At 41.5% G+C, this 25079-nt stretch overlaps 1 protein-coding gene across 13 annotated transcripts in view; it reads left to right on the top strand.

The window, feature by feature from the left end:
* The window catches only part of PBRM1 (polybromo 1), a 61118-nt gene that overhangs the window by 32920 nt on the left and 3119 nt on the right, over positions 1–25079 (top strand). For 7 of the 13 annotated variants that reach the window (XM_048957680.1, XM_048957679.1, XM_048957682.1 and 4 more), the window contains 12 exons: positions 1041–1252; positions 2779–2964; positions 3655–3812; positions 4381–4647; positions 6087–6232; positions 6545–6702; positions 7183–7366; positions 8025–8235; positions 12809–13010; positions 20902–21057; positions 23341–23411; positions 24534–24750. In XM_048957680.1, the coding sequence (XP_048813637.1) occupies positions 1041–1252; positions 2779–2964; positions 3655–3812; positions 4381–4647; positions 6087–6232; positions 6545–6702; positions 7183–7366; positions 8025–8235; positions 12809–13010; positions 20902–21057; positions 23341–23411; positions 24534–24750 (2168 nt within the window). The other 6 variants (XM_048957685.1, XM_048957686.1, XM_048957688.1 and 3 more) reach the window with 3 other exon arrangements.

Below are 25079 nucleotides of genomic sequence, written 5' to 3' on the forward strand. Positions count from 1 at the left end.
GACATCATATTAGCAGATGGAGCACGACTTGGCAGTGTCTGTGGTGCCACCTGTTATGAGTAAGCACAGAAATCTGTTAGTAAAGTGAAGCTTTAGCATGCATCACCCATCCCGTCGGTACTAAAGTTTGTCATTATTTCCTTGGAAGCAGTCTCTTCTGTTTTGTTCTTTTGCTTTGCTTGCTTATTTGGGTGTTACTTTTTGTTTTGTTTTTACTGTATCAACCTGAGTTACGTTGAATGATCTTGTCTTCTTTTTACTTTCACATTCTTTTTTAAAGTCAGCAGTGCTTTACGCTGCAAATTCTCTCTGGAGTTTGTCAGAGTTCCACCTAGAGGTGGATCATGAGATGCTTCTCTAAGTTGATATCTGTGTGGCCATCGAGCAATCTGGTAGCGGTGGTTGCTCTCATCTGCCTTTTTCTTCACCTTCACTGAGATTTTTAAGTTTTGCAACTGGAAAACCTGCAGTAAGTTTCAAAAAAGGCAAAGGCCATCTTCAGCTGAATACCTCTGCAGATAAGAACGACCTGTAACTATTCAGTTGTGTTTGACTGGAAACTGTTCACTTTGGCTACAGGCGATCAGTCACCGTTTCATTTTCCAGGAGATGTAAACATACCCCTTTGTAACCTTCTTCATTGTAAAAATACCTTTTCTTTCCTTATGATGAACTCTGTAGCTCAAATACAATTTAATCTGCTACTCAAATTTGAATAGTAGCACAGGTTAAGCTTAATTTGCTAAACTTTCATTTTGTAAATTCTTTCAAATAAAGGGTAGGTGACAAGCAAGGCTTAGCCTCCTAGGCTTACACTTTCAGTTTTAAGCTAGTAGCCAAATTAGATACTGAAATCATCTGTGGTAATTTTACAGACAGGCTATAGAAGTGTATATATATGATGTAAAAGAGCGTTATTTTTTTAAAGAGGAGTTTTATTGCAAAGTATGGAGGTCCACGGGTGTGTGTGTGTGTGTGATCCTGTTTGACTGCACAAAGTTATGTTTCTGCCATGTTATATTGTACCTGCTTTTGTACAGGACGGATTCAGAGATTTATGAGGATGCAGTTGAACTTCAGCAGTTTTTCATTAAGATTCGAGATGAACTCTGTAAAAATGGAGAGATTCTTCTGTCGCCTGCTCTCAGTTATACCACCAAGCACCTTCACAATGATGTAGAAAAAGAAAAGAAGGAAAAGCTACCCAAAGAAATAGAGGAGGATAAACTCAAAAGAGAGGAGGAGAAAAGAGGTAGCTATTTTCATTGGTATTAAATGTACTGAGAATATACCTATGCGTATCGTGTGTGCTCTGCTGTTGCTGCAGCTTCACTTACTGAAGGGTATATTTTAAGGTGATGAGAGATTTATTTTATTTTGATCCTTATCAGCTGGGTCCACATGTCTTTGAAACAGAGAGAAATGTAGACACTAACCCTAAGTAAACTCTTCAATAGAACACATGAGGAAACAGTAGTCTAACTCCAGTTATATTACAAAATAAAATAATTGGGTAGGTTTTATTGTAGCTGGTAATAAACTTAGCAATGACTGTTCCAATGGACCTTTGAGTCATTTACTTTTTGGTAAATATAATTTTCCTTGATATGCTGAAGGTGTTATCTCTGATCATACTTTCTTGTTACTAATGAGATGACATCAAAGTAAGCCTCTTGCATTTCTTATTTGGCTGCTGTGGGTATGAAGAGGAAAAAAGCTTTCGGCTTTCATGGGGCAAGATACGTACTGATCTTTTGTTTCACGTTTCCTGCACATACAATGGCTGGTGGAGCATGTCATGTGGGGACTCAGCACAGCTCTCTACCTGTTCTGTTCCACAGATTTGAGCAGGGCTGTTAGTTCCTTGTCCTTCAGTTGTCTTTCTGACAGTTTGCCTTCCCGTGTGGCACTAAGGTCAGCAGCAGTAAAGCTGGTTGCTCCAACTAACTCAGTACCGTAAGGGAACAGCAGCTGTTAATACCCTTTTTTGGTCTTCCACTGAGAATTAAAAAAACCCAAAGAAAGCAATAGATGCCTTTCTGAAGGCTTTTGAGGTCAGTCTTGTCAGCGTTTATCTTTCCTCACCTGAAGGGCTCAGTAAAACTCAGGTGGTTCTGTTTACTCAGTTATCTTAGAATATCCAAATCTGAAAAGGACCCACGAGGATCATCAAGTGCAGCTCCAGCCTCTGCACAGGACCACCTGAAATCCAAATCCCATGTCTGTGAGCAGTGTCCAAATGCTTCTTGAGCTCTGGCGGCTTGGGGTTGTGACCACTGCCCTGTGCAGCCCAGCACCCCCTGGTGCTGAACCCCAACCCTCCCCTGACACAGCAGCTCTGTGCTGTTCCCTCACCAGAGAGCAGAGCTCAATGCCTGCTCAACACTACACTCGTAGCCAACAAGCATTACCAGTTCGTGGTCATTCACCTGCTTGCAGCCATCTGCTTGTCTTCACATTTACTTGCTCTTGCATACGTGTTATGGTCAACAATACTGACAAAAATACTGTTTTATAAGTAATTATTTTCATTACAATTTTAAAATAATTCACTGAACAAAACTTATTTGATTCAATCCAGGAAACATAATTCCTAAATGGTTAAGAAGTTGGTAGCTTGATTTTGGAGTCCCTCTCTTGTTCTGTAGGACACACTTTTATTGCTCTTCATGAGTTATTCAGCACCAAGCAAAGGTGCAAGTGTTCACATCAGAAATCATGGCTAACATGTAAATGTAGAATTAGCAATGTTTGTTTTCCACCTGTTCTTGAAAACAGAAGCTGAAAAGAGTGAAGACTCTTCTGGCTCAGCTGGGCTGTCATGCTTGCATCGGACCTACAGCCAGGATTGCAGCTTCAAGAACAGCATGTACCACGTAGGAGACTATGTCTACGTGGAGCCTGCTGAAGCCAACTTGCAACCTCACATAGTCTGTATTGAGAGGCTATGGGAAGATTCTGCTGGTAAGGGTGCTTTTCATACAGGAAGACAATACAGTGAAGCTTATTACTGTTTCCATCTTCAAATTTGAGCCTTTTTTGTGTTAACTATTGGATTTGCAGAAATGTGTGGACTGCTGAGTATTTTTTCTTGTTTCTGAGTTGCTCTGTCCCAAAATAATTATGAATAGAAAGAAAGTTCTTGGATCAACACATAATTTTTTTTCTTATGTTCTTCTCAACTCGTCCCCAAATTGTCAGCATCTCAGAAAATAGGCATTTTGAAGTGGATTGAGCTTCTTCTAATTTAGATGCAGAGGATGGCAATAGAAATTTCTGAACCAAAGTTGGACACGTATAACTGCAAATGTTGGAAGCCATTTGAAGGCTTGGAAGTAAAAGATACCTATAAATAAGTTGCAGAGTCTGTTTCCTGTAAATGATCGATTCTGCAGATCTCAGCAAAACAAAGATGAAATTAATTCTTCTGGGGGGGAAAAAAAGTTTGCAGGATTTCTAAGAAACCTAATTTTCTTTACCCAAAGCAGTTAAGGAATCTTTCTTCCTTAAATTGGTTAAATTTGTTTCACTGATTATTATGTGGCTATCTGATAAAGAAAACCGTTTGCAGTTTGTTTTGCTTCTTCATGCACTAGAGAATACACGTTTTTAGATCTTTTCCTTTCTTCCTCTCTTTTTGTTTCTTTTTTAAAGGAGAGAAATGGCTATATGGCTGTTGGTTTTATCGACCAAATGAAACATTTCATCTTGCAACAAGAAAGTTCTTGGAGAAAGAGGTTTTTAAAAGTGACTATTATAATAAAGTTCCAGTTAGCAAAATTTTGGGTAAATGTGTGGTCATGTTTGTTAAGGTGAGAAACTCTTTGGACTAATTTGTTTATTGACTTGCTATGCTCTGTGCTGTTTTCTTGAGGAGGTGTAGGTGCTCTGATCTGTAGGCATTTTAGTAACACTGAGATAAAGTTTTAAAAAGGATTCGCTCCCATGTACTGCTTGTGTTTTTTGTTTGCTTTGTAAGCTCCGTAGTTCATCCACATGACACTGATTGTCAGTGCTGGTTGCTTTTTGGAATCACTTACGAATTAGATGAGTAGCTAATGAATTTCTCAGAGAATCTATTAGAGAAACTGCAGGTAATGTCGTAAAGGCTGAAGAATACTTGAGACTCCCCTTGAGTGCAGTGTTGGTAAGAAGATGAAGTCTCTGCTATCTGTCCCATGTTTGATACCCTGTTGTTATTGTGAAACTGTACGAGAAGAGCTCGGCAGACAGGCTGTATCAGTCTGAAAAGGCTTCTGATAAAAGCATAGAGAAAGCTGGAGCGCACAAAAGGGAGTACGCTGTAATTCTGGTGGCTGCTGGGTGTGGGAACGTTGCTGAAATATTTCACCTAAAAATGTCGTCCTCTTCGTTCTGCAGGAATATTTTAAACTGTGTCCTGAAAACTTTAGAGATGAGGATGTGTATGTCTGCGAGTCGCGTTATTCCGCTAAGACAAAATCTTTTAAGAAGATTAAACTGTGGACTATGCCTGTCAGCTCTGTAAGATTCGTCCCACGCGATGTGCCCCTGCCTGTGGTCCGTGTTGCTTCTGTATTTGCTAATACAGACAAAGCAGAGGAGGAGAAGCACTCTGATACGTTAGATGACAGTAAGGTGGGGGAAAGTATCCTTCATCTCGAAAAGGTATGCAAGATGGAAAGGTTTGACAGATAAAGAATGATGAACATTTAAGCCTGCACAACTTGGGTTTCTCAGCATCCAGCCATGGGAAAAAATGTGTATAATATTCATGTTTAAAGTTATTTTACATTCATTACAGAGGTACAAACAAATTATAACCCGACTAAGCAAAAAGTGAGTTGTGTACCTATTTGCTAGGTTTTACAAAATGCTTTCTTGTGACCATGGTAAGGGTTATTTTTTTTTCCTTCACTGCTTCAGTAGAAAATAATATTTCTACTAAAAACTTTGTTGCAATCCTGGAGAATCAGTGGATCTAAAAGTCTAATTTCAACTGACATTGATCCTAATGCTGGATGTTGTGTTGAGGGACATGGTTTAGTAGGAGCTATTGGGAATAGGTGAACGGTTGGACTGGGTGATCTTTTGGGTCTTTTCCAACCTTAGTGATTCTATGATTCTATGATTCTAACCTGCTTTTTGAAGTAGTCTTTCAGTAAAATTGTTAGTAGCAAGGCAGCAGTAAGCAGTACATAATAAACACTGTGGTTTGTGGTTAACAACCAAGTAGTTTACCTTCAAACTGCTTTTTTCTGCACAACCTACTAGGAAAACTGGTTTATTTTATTGTATTTAAAGTCATAAGGAAATATACTTTTTTAATTGTGTTAAATTGCAGTAAGTTTAATTGTTTATATGAAATAAATTTGGAGTAATGAGACGAGTCTATTTTACATTCTGAGCACTCTAACAGAGCCTCAAAATGGAATGTCCAGCATTGCCACTTAGTATACACTGTGTGTATTACTGTATTTATTTGCTTCACGACAAAAGAAGAAATCCTTTCTACCAAGAGGATGAAAGCTTCTAAAGTCTTTTCCTGACACACACTGAGGGGATATCCTGTGTTTCCATTGGCTTTCTGAAATAACAAACAGAGAAGTCAAATGAAGCTTGAGGCACCAAAGAGAAATTAAAATAGAGCAAACTGCATGATTCTGTTCTTAAAAGCATGGAGCAGTTGTGTAACTGTGATAAATGATCATTACGCTTTTATTTCTTTTAACTTCACCAAATACTGAATTCTTGCCTTCTGTAAGTTTTAGTGTGCTTTAAAACAAGCCATCAAAGTAGACAGATAAGGCTTCAAAGTTTATGCCTTTGTAGTAATAGCACAAAAAAGGATCTGTGAATTACTGGCAAAATTACAGCTTTGATTATGAAATAGGAAGGCTTGCAACGTACATAGAGGGATAGCTCTGGCTTGGATATTTCATTTTCTAAAGTCCAAGTCCCCTAATTTTTGCTTTTACTTGTCTAGTTGGTGTGTTGCCTCTTATTGGTGACATAAAGGTGGAGCAAATACTCTTCTCCTTGCACCTGGCATCATTGTGTTTAGTTTCCGTTGTCCCACAAGCTTCTAAGTGCATTTTCTTTTGCAGGACAAAGAAGATGTACCAGTAGAAATGTCTAATGGGGAGCCTGGTTGCCATTACTTTGAGCAGCTCTGTTACAATGATATGTGGCTTAAGGTTGGGGACTGCGTCTTCATAAAATCGCATGGATTAGTGCGGCCTCGGGTAGGGAGGTAGGTCACACTTCTTTATTGCAGTTTGTGTCTGTCAGAATACATTGGCCAAAAGACTGGATTATTGCAAAAAAGTGTAGAAGAGGATGGGAGAAAAAAATCTTTTGAATGAGACTGTGTTAGAAGCTCTTACTAGGCTGAGGTGGAGTTGTGTCAGCCTATTAAAAAAGGTAACGGCTGCACAGTCAGAGCAGGCTGCACTTCAGTACTTGTTTCGTGCCCACAGTCTTCCTGAGCAGCCCAGTGTATCTAGCTTACTCCCTTAGCAAGGATGGCCTTGCACTGATGTCAGTGATATGTTTTTCTTTCCAGAATTGAAAAGATGTGGGTGCGAGATGGAGCTGCGTATTTCTTTGGTCCAATCTTCATCCATCCTGAAGAAACTGAACATGAGCCAACTAAAATGTTCTACAAGAAGGAAGTGTTTCTGAGTAACTTGGAGGAGACCTGTCCTATGTCGTGCATTTTGGGTAATTCCTAGCAACTTTAAACCCACTGGGCACTCTGTACATTTAAAAGGAAAAAGCAAACGAAAATCTGAAGTCACAGAGTAGAAAACTCCATTATCCTTGCTTATTCATGTAATTATTCCAGTATATGTACCTGGAAAGTCAGCTCAGAAGGAGGTTGATATTTGGTTTGTTGAATGAGATGACTGTTACATACTTCATTCTGTAATTCAGATGCATTGTGACTGGCAATGGCTTTTTTTTGTTAATCTTTTAATTCTATTTTTTTTTCTTTAAAAAAAAAACAACAACTCCAAAAGCTGCATTCAGTTGGTGTAGGTTTCTCATGAGTGACATTACTTAACAGAGATGTCAGCTGATGTATTTTTCCACAGCTGGGTCAGACAGTGGGCTGATACTTACATGACTAGTGAAAATCTGAATTTCCACCCCTTTTTGTAAAGGATCTGCCTTCTTACCCAGCTCTGTTCATTTCTGCAGGCAAGTGTGCTGTTCTGTCGTTCAAGGACTTCCTCTGCTGCAGACCAACTGAAATTTCTGAGAATGATGTTTTCCTGTGTGAGAGCCGCTACAACGAAAGCGACAAACAAATGAAGAAATTTAAGGGGCTCAAGAGATTTTCACTCTCTGCAAAAGTTGTCGATGATGAAATTTACTATTTTAGGTAAAAATGTTATGGGGATGTGGAGATCTCCTGAGCACTCTGTGTTGAGGTGTGTTGACCCACCCAGCAGCTGAGCCCCTATGCAGCCACTTGTACATTTCCCATAGCATGAGGAGAAAATGAAAAGGGCAGATGCAAGAAACAGTCTTTTGTTAATATAAAGGCAGCATAGTTACTGATGCAAAGCTATGCATGCAAGCAAAGCAAAATAAGAATTCTCTACTTCCCATCAGCTGGCAGATGTTTAGCTGCTTGCTGGAAAGCAGGGCCTCAGCACAAGCTGTGGTTTCATGGAAAGACAAATGCCATAACCCCACATCCATCACCTTCGTTTCAGTCAGTTGAATATGGAGATGGTTAAGGCCAGATTGGGAGGGCCCTAGGCAGCCAGATCTCTAGTGGGTGGCCATCAGCCCCTGGCAGAGCTTGGAACCTTCAAGCTCCTTTTCAACTGGTACCATTCTGTGGTTCTGTATCCCATTAGTCAGTTGGGATCAGCTATCCTGCCTGTCCCCCCACACAGCTTTTTTGCCTGTTCCCAGCCTGCTCACTTTGAAAATGTGGAGAAAAGTTGGTTTTCTCTTCAAAATATTTGCTGTGCCTTGTTGAGTATGAGTGTATTCTCATCTTCCTTCTGTCTTCCTCCTGTGCCTTTCAGAAAACCCATAGTTCCTCAGAAGGAACCATCTCCACTTCTGGAGAAGAAAATCCAGCAGCTAGAAGCAAAGTTTGCTGAGCTGGAAGGAGGCGATGAGGACATGGAAGAGATGGGAGAAGAGGAAGGTGATATCACTGAAACACCTTCCATGCCTCAGCTTCAGACCCCGTTATCTAGTGAATTGGATATCATGCCTTATACTCCACCGCAGGTAAACATGTTCCTTGAGGGACCTTTAAGTGCTGATATTCCTCATTCTTACCTCAACCCCACTAAACAAAATGCAATAGTGTTTTATCACATCTACAGAACAGATTTATAGTTTGATTTATTGGTCTGTGGAGTGATGACACAGAGCAGTTTTAGCATGTCCAATATGATATCCATATTCTAATTATTGAGTCAGTTAAAATATTTTTAAAGGAAATCATTCAGCTGAGGAAAATCTCGCAGGGAATGTTCTGTAGATGTCAATGTTCTTTTTTCCATGAGTATGTTTTCCGTGACACTGCTTATGAAATACTAGGTATTTATATCAACTATAAGATTAGGATGCAAGAGTTTAATTGTAATACTTAGGTAACCTGGCATCCATTTTAGAGCTTTTCCTTACATCTTGTAAAAAGCTAGACTGGAGTGTTGGAGTTCTGACTTGTTTCATTTTTTAGAAAATGCTCCACATCATTATTGAAGGAAAAAAGATCGCTCCTTTCAGTTACCATTCATACTTGAAAGTCAGAACTTGAGAGGAAAAAAAGTGATGAAAACTTTTTATATGTCTTGCTGTACATCGCAGAAACTTTAATGTGCTGATATATGGGCAGGAGACAAATCAGGAACCACGTGGTTACATGGCATTTGAACGTGCCATGAGTCATTGCTGCTGCTCAAACAGGGCATTTTCAGTCCTCCCTCTCTTACTACTTCTCTCACAAAAGCCCTGGTATTTATGTAACTGAGTATTGAAGTAGAGTGGGAAACTTTACCTGTGAGTTAATCTAACCAAAAACATTTGTTTGCAACTGGATTAAATTATTTTATTTGTTTCATCACCTTCTCACATTTAAGTTAATGCCAGCCTTGAGAAGGCAGTGGGAGTGATGTGCTGGGAACAAGAGGGAGTTTGGGATGTGTTTGTAACCAGCAGTCTGGATTTCTGCTGTGTCATACTAATTCTGAAGTGGCAGCCTCATTGGCAGCTGAAGAAACGATGTGACCACTGGGTAGAAATAACTGTCTTTGGATGTGACACACACGTACACACGTTGATGAAATTCACTGCTTTACCTTGGTTTGTTTGTGATTATTTTTTTTGCTGTGTGAGCAGACCACCAAATGCATTTGGTGCAGCCGTTGTTCTGCTCTTATCTTTTTTAATGCTGTGTTCTTAAGTAGCATGAGAATTCTTGCTAAGTGCTAAAAAAAAAAAAAAAGATATTGTGTTGTTAATCTGTATTAACTAACATAATTTTGTAGGAGAGGGGACTGTGGCTGCTTATGCATCAAAATATTACCACTGCAGGAATTGCTGGACATTAAAGAATTCCTCGCGCTGCCTTTTTGCAGCATTCGCTGTCTTCTGCTCTCCTTTGCTTTCTGTCTTCCAGTATGGCTGTTTTGTTCAGATCTCTTGAGATGTTTTATTGAGGAACTAATATATAGTGTCTTTTTAAAAAGCCATATTTGAAAGCTGCATTTCTTAGAATTGTTTGTAATGGGACTTCTAGGGTAACTGTTGAGAAATCAGTGGAAATATCCAACGTGTGTGTTTATACTTCAGCCAGATGTGATCTCTGAAGACTAGAAATTGAAGTGGGAAAAGAAAGTTAGAAAAACTGAAAAGGGTCAAATAGCAATGCAGGCTGAAAGTAAAGAACGATTCTTAAGGGCCCCTGGGAGATTCCTGATGCTGCTGATTTGGAAAATAAAGGACGCTGTGTCTGAGCTGCTACACAAAGGTCAATATAACTGTGGCAGAGTGATTGCAATCACATAGCACAGAAATGAACCATCTTTGTTGACCTATTGTAATCTGTTCTATTTCTGTCCCCTTTAAAATAAGTTCTTTTAAACAGAGCTCCTAGGTAAAAGGCACACGATTGCTTCATGTTCTCTTAAACACATGCAATTTATCTAACAACTAAAAACCCTGATGGTTTTTACCCCTTTTTCCTGGTAACAAAAGAAGCAAGTATTACTCCTGAAAATTAAACGAGTCAAGCCAAGTCAAGCTTGACAGATGAGTGGATGTTGCCTTCCTGCTGCTGTTTGCTGTGAATCAAGAAGCAGAATGGGAAGGGAAAAGAAATAGTGCAATTTTAGTTTTGGTTTTTGCTTTATCATATGGCTGTGAAATGTTGTACGAGTGGGTCTTGGTTTATTTCTTCTCATAACACATCTAAAACAGTTACCTGGCTTGAGTGGAAAATATTCTGTTAGAAATTGTCATAGCAGCAATGTAGAGTAATGGAAAACATAAGAATTGAATTTAGAATTCTTAAAAAAAAAAAGTCCTGTTATCTCTCCCAAACTGATGGCCTGACCTGTAAGTGTAATAACACGACTGTTGTTAATACACTACTGCAAGCATCACAAAGCAAAACCAGCTGATACATTTGTGTCTGTCTAAGTGCAGAGGCCAAGTCATACAATTATTAAGGTTGGAAACTATCTCTAAGATCATCTAGTCCAACCATCCACCTGCCACCAGTATTGCTCACTATGTTCCTAAGTACTACATCTACCCTTTCCTTAAACACCTTCAGGGACAGTCAATCCACTGCTCCCTTGGACAGCTTGTTCCAATACCTCAGCACTCTTTCTGAGAAGAAATTCTTCCTAATATCCAATCTGAGCCCCTCCTGGTGCAACTTGAGACCATTCCATCTTGTCCCATCCCTAGTTTCATGGCAGAAGAGACTGACCCCCATCTTGCCACAGCCTCCTTTCAAGGAGTTGTAGGAGTGATAATGTCTTCCCTGGGCCTCCTCTTCTCCAGGCTGAATAATTCCAGTTCCCTCAGCTGCTCCTCATAAAGCTTCCACTCCAGCCCCTGCCAGCTTGGTTGCTCTTCTCTGGACATTCTCCAGGGCCTCAATGTCTTTCATGTAGTGAGAGGCACAAAATACAAAACACCCTGAATACAGCACTCAGGGTGTGGATTCACCACTCATGACCTGTCACCAGCTGAATTTTGATCTCCATTCACCTCCACTCTCTGGGCCCGGCCCTCCAGCCCCTTCTTTACCCAGCACAGTGCGCCTGTCCAAGTCCCGGGCTGCCAGCTTCTGCAGGAGAGTGCTGGGAGAGACAGTGTGAAAGACTTGGCTGAATTAAAGGAAACTTGTGCCAACAGCCTTTCCCTATCCACCAGGTGTGGTGGATTTGGAATACATATTCCATATGTATAACTGGATTCTCCTTTTTCTGAACTGAGAACTTCTGAGAAGCTAGGTTATGTTCTGCCTGCACTGTGTGGGGTTTTTCCTTCGTTTCTCCATCATAGAGACGTATCTAAAGAATTCCTCCCAAAAAGCTAAGTGTTACCCCTGGTTTGTAATGAAAACAGTGAGGGTAGATTGCTATTTGAAAATGAATGCAGTGATGTTTGTAGTAACGTGCTGTTATGCCTCAGTTCATCCACTACTTGGCTTAAATTATGAACAAGGCTTTCAGAGTCTCAATGTAGCTGAAGCTTTGCATTTCTCTGAGAGATAGGCATTAGACATTTTTCCCCTGCAAATGTTTGGAAATGATTGTGCTGCTCACAGTGTGAGAAATTTGTAATGCTGAAGACATGGGGAGAGCCTTCTGAAGGATTTGATCTGATGAAGCATTTTGGGCCTTATTGGTCACACAGTGGGTGGGTTGTGGTCTCCTGCATCTAATGGCAGGTGTTGCCTTGCTGGTTGTCAGAGTAGGTTGAATTTTTTGATAGCTGGAGATGTCAAAGAGCTCTCAGCAGGAGCAGTCTGGATGATGAGAGCAAAGGAGACAGATCTTTAGTGGAACAGAGGATTAGTTACCCATCAACAGGTAGGGCTGTGAACTTGTGTGCAGGTGACACTGAAATTGGGCACTGTTTTTCATTTCCAGGGATAAATGGGTATTTAGGAAATGTGAGAGGAGCAGCAGAAAGGAAAGTTTGACAGGCAAAATGAAGAGCACTCAGAAATGTGAAATTAGGGGGTGGCACCAAGGAGATGAGAGGTGCAAAAGCCCAGGATTAAACGTGAAAGCCATTTCATAGAATGTGTGATGGCAAATGAAGTGTTCTACTTGACTCGTGTTGGCAGTATTTCTGAACAGCAAAATAGATGACATATGAAATTAGTACAATTGCTTGTATTCTCTTTTTGCCTTCTAACTACTTGCTTCCTATTCAGTACTTCTGAGCCCTGTGGGTTAATTTGAAATGACCTCAGCTAATAGCAATTGTTCTGTGCTGAGTTACTGCACACTTTTGGAAGCCGCAGTTATAAGGTTGGTCTTGTGTCTGGAAGGGTTAAAAAGCATCATGTTATTGTGTTTTGCTTCTTGCTTTTGTTGTTACTGTGGGGTTTTTTTCCCCATTTGAGTGTTTTCTGTAAATGCGTGTGTTCGTGTTGCTCACTGGGAAGCGTAGTCTCTCTTGAGAGGCTGTAAGGTTGGCTGGCCCTCATATGGATGTACAAGAGAGAAAATTGGGGATATTTTTACATGCTATTTCCTACAGCTTTTACTTTTTTTAATGTTAAGAAACTTCTCTGTTGTATACTTGTGGTCATAACTGCTTTTTCTCACAGTCCACTCCCAAGTCTGTTAAGGGCAGCACCAAGAAGGAGGGATCAAAAAGGAAGATCAACATGAGTGGTTACATCCTATTTAGCAGTGAGATGAGAGCTGTGATTAAAGCTCAGCACCCAGACTACTCCTTTGGAGAGCTCAGCAGGCTTGTAGGAACTGAATGGAGAAACCTGGAAGCAACAAAGAAAGCAGAATATGAAGGTAAATAAAATACAAAATGTTAAACTTTTTTTTTTCTACTTTTTCTCTCTGAACATGTTCATTACTGTTACTCAGATGACCGGTTTTATAAAAGAAGGTGGTTATCATAGAATCACAGAATGTCATAGAATTGTAGAAATCACAGTTATCGCAGGATGGCTTGTACTGGAAGGGACCTTCACAGTCCTCTAGTTCCAATCTCCCTGCTGTAGGCTGGCTCCCTCCACCAGCTCAGGCTGCCCAGGGTCCCATCCAACCGGGCCTTAAGCATCTCCAGCACTGGGGCACCCACAGCTTCTCTGGGCAGCAGTGCCAGGGCCTCACTGCCCTCTGAGTGTAGTTACGTTTGTGTTCTGGGTGTACCTTAAAGAGAAGTCGTATTGAGCGATGACTGAAGAGGAGCAAAGAGCAGGCTTAAATTGTGTAGTGCACAACTGATAATTCAGGTGTCTTTGCCACAAATAATCAAATGAGCCAAGATAAAAGAAATGTGGAAAATGAGGAGCAAAAGGGCTCAGTGCCCTTGTCAGCTGAAAACACAGCTTGTAAAAGTTTCCATATGGGAGGACTTTCGAGGGGGCTGCAAGAAAGGGATCTTTGGACAAGAAGCTCTTTGGAGCTGTAGTGCCAGGTAAGAAAGCTCACAGTGGAGTGGGAAAAAGTTCTTCAGTTAACTGTACTGAGAGTCTGAAAGAGTTCTGTTTAAAAAAAAGAAAAAAAGAAAAAGAGGTATAGATTCAATTGCAGTACTGTAAATATGACCTGTTATTCAGTCTCAGTATTAATCACGTGTTGTAACGTTGCTGAGAGATTTTGAAACCTTATGCCAATAAATTTCATAGGCGTGAGATTTACTTTAGAAAATCCGTTCTCTCCTTCATCCTCTCCTTCATCCTCTCCATCCTCTCCTTTGTCCTCTCCTTCATTCTCTTCTTCCTCACTGATACTGCTTACTGTGTGTCAACTTTATTTGATCAAAGTCAGAATACAGTTGATCCTTAACAGCAGGCCCTATGAATTCTAATACAGTGGTTTGGCATTCAGTTATTTTTCTAGTTAGCAATGTCTCAGTATTTCTAATATAAAGCCCAGTTTTTAAGCAACTGTTGCAGTTTTATTGGGAGAAGACATTACTTTGGTTAGGGAAGTTTCAACACCCTAAGAAGGTATTGCTCAATTAAGTTACAATATTACTTTTAAGAGGTGAGATTTGGTTAGGTTTTTTTACACGCTTACAGTTTATAGTACAGACTAGAAGTTTGTGTGCTGTCACTTCACACCCTCAGCCTCCTCAATCCTTTCTGAAGTGCTGGAGGGTAATGCAGCAGGACTGCATGCGAGTTTCCTTGGCAAATGTTGTCAAGGGAAGTGGTAATGCTGTATGTGAAAGTAGTATGGTCTTTCTTTTCCCTGTTGTAGTCTCCTATTTCACCATTCTAGGTGCGTCTGATACATTTTATTGCCAGGTCCCTCCCTGCAGCCTTGCCCAAGCAGTAGGATGGCTGGCATGTCCTCACTTCTAGCATAGAGCAGCTTGCTGCTCGCACTTCCACCGTAATGTGACAGCAGCAGCGTCTGTCCTTTGTGTGAGCCCAAGTGCTTCCATTTCAGCCTTCCTCCTTACTTACATTTTTTCCAAAGCTTTTGAGTTTTGAACTGCAGTTTCTCTGACTTGCTGTCTGCCCAGGGACAGGCTTGCTTTTATTCGGTTTTGAAGGGTTGGGATGGTGTTCCTCAGAGTCCAAACTCTTTGCTTACTCCTGTGCATGAAAGGAGAGAAACTCTGCTCCTTCCACTGTGACAGTGTGAAATTCATGCACTCCAGGGTGGGCAGAGAGTAGGGAGCAGATATGGTTTGACATTTCGATAGTAAAGTGCCTTTCCCTGGTCTGCTGGGAAAGCAGTTTGCATTTTTGATCCATTTTGATCTACTGAAAATTTCATTTAGTATACGTGCAGAGTGATGGCTGTTCTTTAGCAGTAGTCAAATAAAGAACAGGCTGCATTGGAAGTGCCTGCATGGCTAACTGCACCATGAGAACTCCTTAATATGAAAGAGTATGTGGGGTTTGAGGCCAAGGCTTGTCTTTAAGGAGAGGTCTGTTCAAAGCAGAATGTCTCTTTCCTGTCTCTTGAGATGCATTGGAAATGGGATTAGAACGATTTCAAGGCCTAGCCTGAATGTTGCGAGTGTGAAGGTGAATGCTCCAGGCCAAACTTTCAGACCTCTTAAGTTCCCTCTGGCAGTATTGTTCCATCTGTTAGTTCAATGGTAGACAGGGACAGATCAGGTAAAACTTGAATGTTGTCCTATGTCACATTCTCAGAGGCTCAGCACTCCAAAATCTGATAAAACTGAATGCTTAACAAGAATCTCTCATTCATCAAAATGTCTTCAAAACTTTTTCTTTTGTCTGACTGTTATTTTCACTGGCCAAGAGTAGTTGAGAGGCAGAACAGCTACTTTATCTTTTCTCTAAATGCTTGCTGTACTCTTAAGATGATTATCTCCATTTTCTACTTCAGGATTTGCCTTTAAACGTCTCATGTATTTTGTGGTCAGTCACATGTGAGTTGCCTGTAGTGTACATAGGAGTTCCTGTGCGTCGTCATCTCTTTCTGAAATGACACAAGTGAAAAGGAAGGAAATGCCTTTGGAAATGAAACCAGTCTTACAGTGCATGGCAGTAGTGCTAGGTGTTGCACAGGTCCTCCGGGACACCAATGCATGGTGAACATTTGCAGTCACGTACTTGAAAAAACTAAGTAGCCTTGGCAGGATGCATGTATAACGTGATCTCCTTGATGAACTTTTTAGCCTTGTTTGACTGAGGACCTTGGTTGCTGTTTTAGTGACAGTTCTCATCTTTCACCAACTGCAAGAGAACTTCCAGCCCTGCATTCACTGTTGTTAACATTTGCTGGAGATGTATGCTGCATTCATTTATCCTTTGTTGTTCCTCATTGCGTCAGTAAGAGATGATGTTCAGAGTGAACAACCAGCAACTTGCATGCTCCAGAAGCACCTTCAGTGGGCATTCGGTATACCTTCTTTTTTGTTTGCTTGGGGTTGTTTTTTGGTTCTCTTTTGTTGTGGTTTTTTTCTTTCTTTCTTTCTTCTTCCCATGACCCTTTGCCCTTCCCTTAATATAAAATAGTCCTCCGGTCAGATTCCCCTGCAGTAGATCTTTTGTTCCTGCAGTCATGGTGAGAAACTCGATTGAGATAATGACCAGATTAATCATACAGAGGACACACATGGCCTCCAGTGAGCAGCTCAGTGTGAGTTAGACATCTTCAGGAAAAAGAAAATTAAAAAATCTGAGGGAACAAAAACGGGGAAAATGACAGAGGCAGAGCAGATATTTTTGGTTCATCAAACTGCTGCTTGTTATATTCCAAACGCTAAAGAACCTATCTACTCTAAGAAAACTTTGCAAATGCTTCCCAACTTTGCCACCATTTTTCAGCTGTATCAGTAAAACAAAAAACAAAACAACAACAAAAAAAAACACAACAACAGCAAAACCGCCACCAATGAAACAGCAGTGGGGAGCACAAAAAGAAATGGGCCACTGGCACTGCTGGCTGCTGTTTGCACCTTGCTCTGGAGCACTGGCTGGCAGTGCTGACTGAAGCTGGTCCAGCTGAGCCAGTGGTGTCCAAAGAGGGGAGGCTTTGCCATGTTGTCCTGGTGCAGACTTAGCCTCGTGCTGGACTGCTGCTTCACATTGGTAACACTGGTGTTGTTATCCAATTTGTTCCTTTAAAATTTTTATTTTATTATTTTTATTATTATTAATATTATTTTTTAAGAAAAAGATAAAACTTTGTGGGATATTTTTCATTCAAGGTTCTCTAGAAGTCTTAGCTGCAGCCACATGAAATCAAATCATATGCTGGTTACAAAGATTCATCTGTTCTACTTTATATTTTACTAAAGTATGCCAGTGTTTGACTAGACCTTTTTAATGAACAGATAATATTTTGAAACTCTGGGTTACAAAACAGAACTGAAAATCTAAAATACTTTTACAGAGCGGGCAGCTAAAGTTGCTGAGCAGCAGGAGAGAGAGCGAGCAGCACAGCAGCAGAATCCCTCCCCCCGGGCAGGCACTCCTGTCGGGGCTCTTATGGGGGTGGTGCCGCCACCAACACCAATGGGGATGCTCAATCAGCAGTTGACACCCGTTGCAGGTAAAACGTAGGAGCTACGACCATTTTTCCTCATCCACTGTATCAACCCCCTTCATAACTGAACACACTCTTGGGTCACTTTGTTCTTACGGAGGAAAACGCTCGGCCTCTTCAGTCTTCCGTCACGGTGAATATGCGTATCTGCAGCAGTAGGGTGGCAGCCCCGGTGCCCTGCCCCAGCAGTGGGCGTTCTGATGGAAACACAGGGAAGAAGCCTCCTCCTTGTGAGGCAGGCCTGTGCTGTTTGTATGCAGTTATGCTTACTGGCTCTACTTTGCAGAAGTCGTGTTTGTTCTCGCTGCAGCAGTGGTGCTGGGAGCTGAATACTCTTTGAGTGTAAGCAGCATCAGCGGAGGTGGTTCAGGAGGAGACAGAGGACTTGTTTTTGTTGTCGGGATGCGAGAGGCAAAAGAAAATCCAAACCAAATTTAATATCGAAACTCCAGAATTATGATTAGACATGAGTGCAGCTGGCTAGGTTCTGGAGTCATTGCAAAACCAAGTATGAAACGTCAGCACTGCTGGTTTTTATCAGGTGATTTGCAGAATAGACCTCAGCTTTGAGAACTCTTCTCTGTGGTTCCTGTTGGTTTTTTTTCTTGTTGCCAGTCATACTCCAACTTGACTCATAGGCAGTGTGTCCAGGTCCTACGTGAAGACTGCATAGTCCATAGGAAGTTCTTTTATGAGAATCAGCTGTACATCTTGCGAGAGGATGGATTAGGTCTGACCTGATGCGTTGCTTTTCTTCTCCCATTTCTGATTAGGAAGGATTGGGTAGCATCAGTCAAGGTTGAAATAGTCCTGAATTAGGTAAAAGTGAATAGTTGGATGAATGACTAGTTTTTTGTTTTCTTTTTGTTGTGTGGTTTGATTTGGTTTGTGAGTTCTTGGTTGTTGGTTTGTGTTTTTTTTTAACTTAAGGCATTCAAATTATTCCATTTATTCTTTTGTTCTTTTTTCTTTCCTGCCTTGCAGGCTGTGGCCATACTTAGAACTGATGGCCTGAAGTATTTTTCATCCTGGTTTCTAAACCCTTTTTCAGTGCATTGGTTGGAGGGATGCTTAGACTGAAGGCATATCTCTTACACAGTTTACCACCTCCAGGTTACAAAAGCAGTTGTTTATACTGATATTTCTTTTTGCCTTAAAAAAATAAAATGTAAGAAACACCTTTGTTCTTTGAACACCTTTCAGATTTTGTGTCTTGCGGTGGTGTTTGTGTGCGTGTGCACATATTTCAAAAAGAAAGAGAAGGAAAACTAGCTCCAGTGCTGGTTTGTGAGTAATCTTTGATCTCGATGAGGTGGCGATGACTAGGAATGTCATCATCTCATGGTTGTTTTTTTTCTTGGTTTGGTTCCTGCTTTTTCATATTGTCTCATTTCCAGCTATGTGTGTTCCCTGCCATCCTGCAGCAGCCTCCTCAAAAAGCACACATTTGTTCAAGGCCATCATCTTACAGTTAGCAGTTAGAAGTTCAAGTCTCGTTACTCAGCCATTGTGAAATACTTCTTTAGGAGGATGACCAAGTGGATCTTTATAAACTCTTGCTGGTTTTGTCCCATTTGCAGTCTTTCCTCTTTTGGTTTCCACAAGTGTCTTATTCCATGCAGACTTTTCAAACCTTCCTCCATCTTTGAGTCACAGTTTTAAGCCCATCTTTAAGTCACGGTTGCTTTTCTCTGTTTCTGAGATCTTTTTCATCGTAAGACTTTTTTACAGTCCACAGGTGCAAGAAATCATGATGCCTTCTGAGATGCATTTCTCTCAGCACACAGTGCTCTAGTTGCTTTCAAATTTAGGAGCTACAATAGTTTATTTAATCTCACGTTGTTACGGTTCAAAGAAATGGGAGGAAGAGTAAGTTGAAAGGCAGTAAATCACAGCTGTGGGAGCTGAAAATAGTTCACCAGGTATACTAGTTTAAAATCAAAGTGATAATTTGTACGTGAGGAATGACAGTGGCTGTTTGTATAACCTTGTGATGAGCTAAAAAAACAGATTTCCTATGGAGACTTTTCTACAGTGTCATTAATCTAATCAGCTGCTCAGTATTTTGTTTGGAAATGCAGGAATGGGCTTTTGTGATGGACAAAGATGGGTTTGTTTCATTGGAAATTTGGTTCTGTTTTGTATTTTTTGTGGGTTTTGTTTTGTTTTTTCTTCTCTTTAAAAGCTTCAGAAGCTTACAGAGGTGCACTGATGGTGTGACTGCAGTGTGGGGTGCACTGCAAGTACCAGGCAGCAGCTACAGTAAAAGCACATTATTCCAGGGATGCTTTTATCCTTTCTTCTTTTATTTCTGCCATTAGCAGTACAGATTGCACTGTATTGATAAGGTGGAACAGATAAGCTTCAAGATATATGAAATAGTATCCAAAATCAGTGTCAGTCTGGGTGTCCTGTGTATTCAAAGAAAACGAATGTTTGAAGATCAGTTCTTTGTTCCAATTCAGGCTTTGGAATTGCAGGTTTCTCACCTTTGTCACCCTTGCTGGGCAGGTGACAAATCTGGCTCACATGTTGGAGCCACTCAAGCTGCTCGGATCTTGAGCTCAGACTGAAAAATGTTCAGTCAGAGCTGATGTTGATTTATTTTTTTCCTGACATTTTTATTCCAGAGATCTCTGCTTTGAAAGTTTCTTTTATGGGTTACTTGGAGTGTGGCAAAGACTTTGTACGTTATTGCTTGGAGCAGGTTACAGAAAGCCCAGCAGTTCTCATTTCTAAACTTACCTTTCTTCTTTAGACTTGCTTCTGTCCCCTCTCAATCTTTTTGTTGCCTTTCCAACACCTTTCCTTGTTTCTCTGATTTAAAAGCCTAGAAAACAAACAAGAAAATAGGCAAGTTTAAGTTCTAGCAGCTAGCATTACCTGCATTGTCTGGGTGCACTTAAATGATGGCAGTGAACCTGAGTCACAACTGGAATCAGCCCTTAAGTTGTCTTCCTCACATGCTGAAAAACAAAATTATGAGCAGCAGTGCAGTATCTTTGTGTTCCCTATTAAGATGCTTTGAGAGCAGTGGGGTACGATGTGATTTTCAGCCAGGGGCCAGATGAGTCCTTGTCAGCTCTTTTACCTTCAGTCAAGTGCTGTGAGTGCAGGTCTGCAGCCCAGTGCTCTCCGGCCCCACGCTGTAGTGACTTCCTTGATTTGTACTGAAAATGGTATAAGAGCAGTCATCCCTGTCACTGCCTTTGATTTTAAGCATATGGACTTTTAAATGTAAATTTTGCATATTCACTGCAGAAAAAACGTGTAGATCTTTATTTTTTCTGGTCAGGTCTCTGAGCCAGCCCACATGCCAGGGCTGTGTGCAAGGCTCGTGTAGTTAGTGTCGTGTTTGTAACCTGTATGCAGATGGCAGAGCTTTAAGCCGCGTTAAAATCGCTTGTTAGTAACATTTAATTGTGGCTGAATTTATCCCTTGTGTTAACATGTCTCAGTATTCAGCATTTATTGCCCCCATGAGAAGCCTACGAATACACTAAATACTAATTCATCAACAGTGCAGTGTTTCATATCGATAACTTGATTTCATTTTTGCGAGATACTAATTGTAGTCTCGTCTTGCTCTACTAAGGGTGCTTTCGATTTCATTTTATTTTTTGTGGATAGTGCATGATTTACTGTATAGATCATATTGCATGTCATTGATGCATGTTTGAAATTTGTTGTGTCCTTCAAGGCATGATAAGTGGCTATCCACCGGTGCTGCCACCTTTGCAGGGCCCAGTTGATGGCATTGTTAGCATGGGCAGCATGCAGCCACTTCACCCAGGGGTGCCCCCACCCCACCAACTCCCGCCAGGTATGCCAGGCATCCCAGGCATCCCACCGCCCGGTAAGAACTCATCCTCATTCGCTCTGTGTTTCATTGTCATGTACTTGCTGTTTAACTGGTTGTTACAGGAATTGTCTGTGGCTTGTTTTGTTCCTAGTGGCAGTTGATTGTGCCTAAACTGTTACAGGTTTGTTTAACTGCAGCACAGATGAATGCAGGGGGGTGCAAAGTGATTACATTGGCAGAATACACATCCAATAAAGGAACGGCAGAAGGCCACTGGAGAAATGTGGGGCTGCTCCAGCAGTGGCTTTGCACCAGCCAAAACAAGGCTGAGAATGGCGTGAGTTTATCAAAGGTCTGACAAACGGCAGTCAGCCCCTTCATACCCCTGTGTCATTTGAAGAGTGCTCTGCCACCCTCTCCACATTAAAGCAAAATGATTGAATTTGCAATGAGATGCATTGCTCTCCTTTCTTACTGAGCTCGTGTGCAGTGTGTTAGCTGACAAAGCGCGTTTTGGCTGCGCTTTGATTCACCCAGCTGCATCAGAGCCCTCGGCCGCTGCGCACCACCATATGTTATAATAGAGCAGTGTGCAGATTGTGCCTTGTAGCTGGAACTGGAAACTTCTGGGGGTAAGGTGAACTGGCTATGCTGCTGTGACCAAATTCTTATTTTTTGAACATATGTTTACTACGCATTTGCTATTTTTTTTTGCCACCCTGTTGTAGACAGGTAAGGCTGAACAAATGATACCAAACTTTCTGGCGTTAATGCCAATAATGCCATTTGGTGGGGAAAATACACTCGCCTGCCCTCTCATTCTGTTGTCTGTGGGTTCTTCCCAGGTAGTTACCCCTGATAACTCAAGTGGCCGTTAGAGATGTGCATCCCATCCATTCAGCAGTTAAACAAGCTGTGGGCAGAAGTGCTCAGTTTGTCTCCCTGCTCCCTTTGCAGCTACTTTGGTCGGAAGCCCTGCTGGGGCCGTATCTGTCTGCAGATCGCTGTGATGGTTGGATGTTGTTTGCTTGCTTCTGTTTGTTTTTCAACCCGTCAGTGTAAGCTTGCATCTTCACCAGCAGGCGAGATTCACCATCAATTCACATAGAGTAGAAGTGCTGTGTGTCTGAGCTTGCCTGCAACTCACCGCAGTGCAGACCTGTAAGCACACAGCTGCAGCTTACAAATGTTTGGAGGCGACTCTGGGACAACGCATTTCTTTGCACAGTATTTCCAGCTGGGCTGTGCATGAGCAAAGCAGTGCCAGGGATGGAGGAACACGTGGGATGTGGTCCCATGTGTTAGATGGGGCTGGGTGGGCTCAGGGCGAGGCTGTGCTGCTGGGCAGATGAGGGTGCCCCCTCCAAACCTATTCACTTTGTACCAAAACAAAGATAGGTGCTATATCCCACAGCTTGCATTCTCAGTGTTTTTCCCAATGTCTGACTTAGTACAGATGCATTTAAGATGGAGGGTTGTAGTCAAATGGAAAATTAAGGTGATATGTGCTTTAGCTTGCAAAATGCAATGACATGTCTTCTGGTCCCTGACACAGAAATCTGCCTGCAAATTCAAGCCTTAGGAAGACTCTGGGTATTTTGCAGCTTTTGAAATGAAGGAATTAAAAAAAAAAATGGCATGAAGAAAAGCAGCAACACGCATGACTTTTTATGTACGTCAAATAGCAGGAACTGCACATTGTGATTTGTATGTGGGAGGCTTCTGCTGCATGGCATGCAGTAGGGAAAAGCCTCTTCATAAAAAAAAAAATGGGGAAAAAGCAAACCTGCCTTTGTGGCTTTGTTTTTCAAATATTTTTCTGTCTCTCATATGAGACTATTTAAGCTGAACCTGTAAGTGGCATCTTATTTATGTACATGTTTACATACAGAATCTATGCAGTGGCTTGGCTTTCTTCCTGCCACGGTTGTATTTTATACCATTAAAAACCAGGAAATATTCAGTGTTGCTAAAGCAAATCAGCTTTTCCTTGGATGAGGATTTCAGGAGGATTGTGTCCAGCCAAAGGTATAACGAAGGAAATGATGTAGTCAGGCCAGTCTGGGTAAAGGAGGGAAAAAAAGGAGTTTGCATTTCTGTAGCTGAATGAGATTCAGCAGGGCACACATCGATGCTGGGTCGTTGTTCTGGTGCCTTTTATTTTTCATTGAGAAAATTCCAAAGCGTTTTTTACTGTGGGAGAGTGGGCTATTAGAATGTTCCCAAAACTGCTTTAAGCAATGATTTCAGAGTATAAATTTGCACTGCAAATTTGACCAAAGCGGTATTTCTCTCTGCTCTGAAGTAAGACTAATCGTTGTATATTTTGGAATATAGGTGTTATAGGCCAAAACGTGTCCCCCATGGTAGGCACTCCAGCCCCCGGTGCAGGTCCGTTTGGACAGCAGGTGAGTGTGAGTCCTTTTTGCATTATTTATGAGGCTCCCAGGCTCTGGATTAGCATTGCAACAATTAAGACGTGTAAGGAATGCACACAGCCTTATGCAGAGAGAACAGAAGCCACAAATGCACAGGGCTATATTCAGAACCAGTTAATACCTCTCTCTCGGTGCCTATTTGTATTTCTTGGTTGAACTGTTATTAGACTAATTGGGTTCTGCCCAGTGAGGTAAGTTCTGCAAAATAAGCAAAACAGGCTTCTTTTCCTTTCTGCTGAGCTAATGTAAGTCACGTAAGCACACAGCTAAGCTGCTGACAGAGGGGATGCTGTCCGTTTTCTCAGCCATGGCTAAATGGATAAAAACTGCTTATTTTCTCCCAGATTTCACAAACCAACAATGCAGATGTTCACTGGCCATTTACATCTGGGAGTTTTGATGCCAGTGATGATCAGATGTTCACTCTTGATGTAGATTAAATGTTCATCACACTGAGTTTTAAGGACTGCACTTGCATTTGGTGAGAGGTGTAAAGAAGAACAGAAGTTGAGTGAGAAGGCAATAGAGCGAGTATGTCATTTCAGTGAGTTCCTTAAACCATGGGTTGGCTCTGCTAAGAGTTCTCAGTACTGCAGGTGAATGGCAGCAGTGGGAATTCCATAGTTTGGGGACTTTTGTGTGACTGCAGTTTTTGTCTGACCGAGATCAGCATTTATTCTGTGGAAGCATCCTGGTCTTCCAAGGATGAGGATTGCTTTGGATGATATGTTATAGAGAGCTCTAAAGCAAGCTAAACTCCACACTTTGCACATCACAGATTTTCTAGTCAAATTTCAGAAGGCATGAAATAAAAATGATGCAAGGGCAGTAATTAAGGGCAGTGGGAGAGAGGAGAAATGGTGGTAGTGATGAGAAGCTGCCTTCTGTTAAATGAGGTTTGTTCACACATCTCTCTGTATGTGTGAGTGACCTCAATAGGTAAGGCTGCCTGGAGGAGGTTGCCTTCTAGGGAAATCTCTTACACCTTTGGTTATAACCAAAGTTCTGCTGTGTGAGGATGCTGTGAGGCATGGTGTGATCCATCCCTGCAGCTCCCCCAGATGCCATCTCTCCATCGCTTTGCCGTTGCAGATAGGAATCCTCGGTCCTCCAGGACAGCAGGCACCTCCCCCGTATCCCGGCCAGAGCCCCGCCACGCAGCCTGTTATGCAGCAGCCCTCGACTCCCATGTTTGTTTCCCCTCCACCAAAGACACAGAGGCTTCTTCATTCCGAAGCCTATCTGAAATACATCGAGGGGCTCAGTGCTGAATCAAACAGTATTAGCAAGTGGGACCAGACCCTTGCAGGTAAGGTTTTTGGCACAGAACGGGGTGTTTCCATCTGGAACTCACTTCCTTGTAACTGAATACTCGTGGCTTCCATGGAAAATACCAAATTAATCTGCTGATTATTTCACAATTGCGTGCGTGTGTCAGTTTCATTAAAATCCACAGACAGGGAATATATGCTGTCAGTGGACTAATTCCATCACTGGGTATAAATCTAATTATCCACTGCATGTGCTCAAATAAAAGAAATAGCGAAGAATTATTTCCCTTTTTTTTTTTTTTCCCCTTAGAAAAATGCTGGCAAATATGAAGGGCAAAGCCAGCTTAGCAAAGCCAGCGGATAACAA

The sequence above is a fragment of the Lagopus muta genome, chromosome 11 (assembly GCF_023343835.1).
Source record: "Lagopus muta isolate bLagMut1 chromosome 11, bLagMut1 primary, whole genome shotgun sequence".
NCBI lineage: Eukaryota > Metazoa > Chordata > Aves > Galliformes > Phasianidae > Lagopus > Lagopus muta.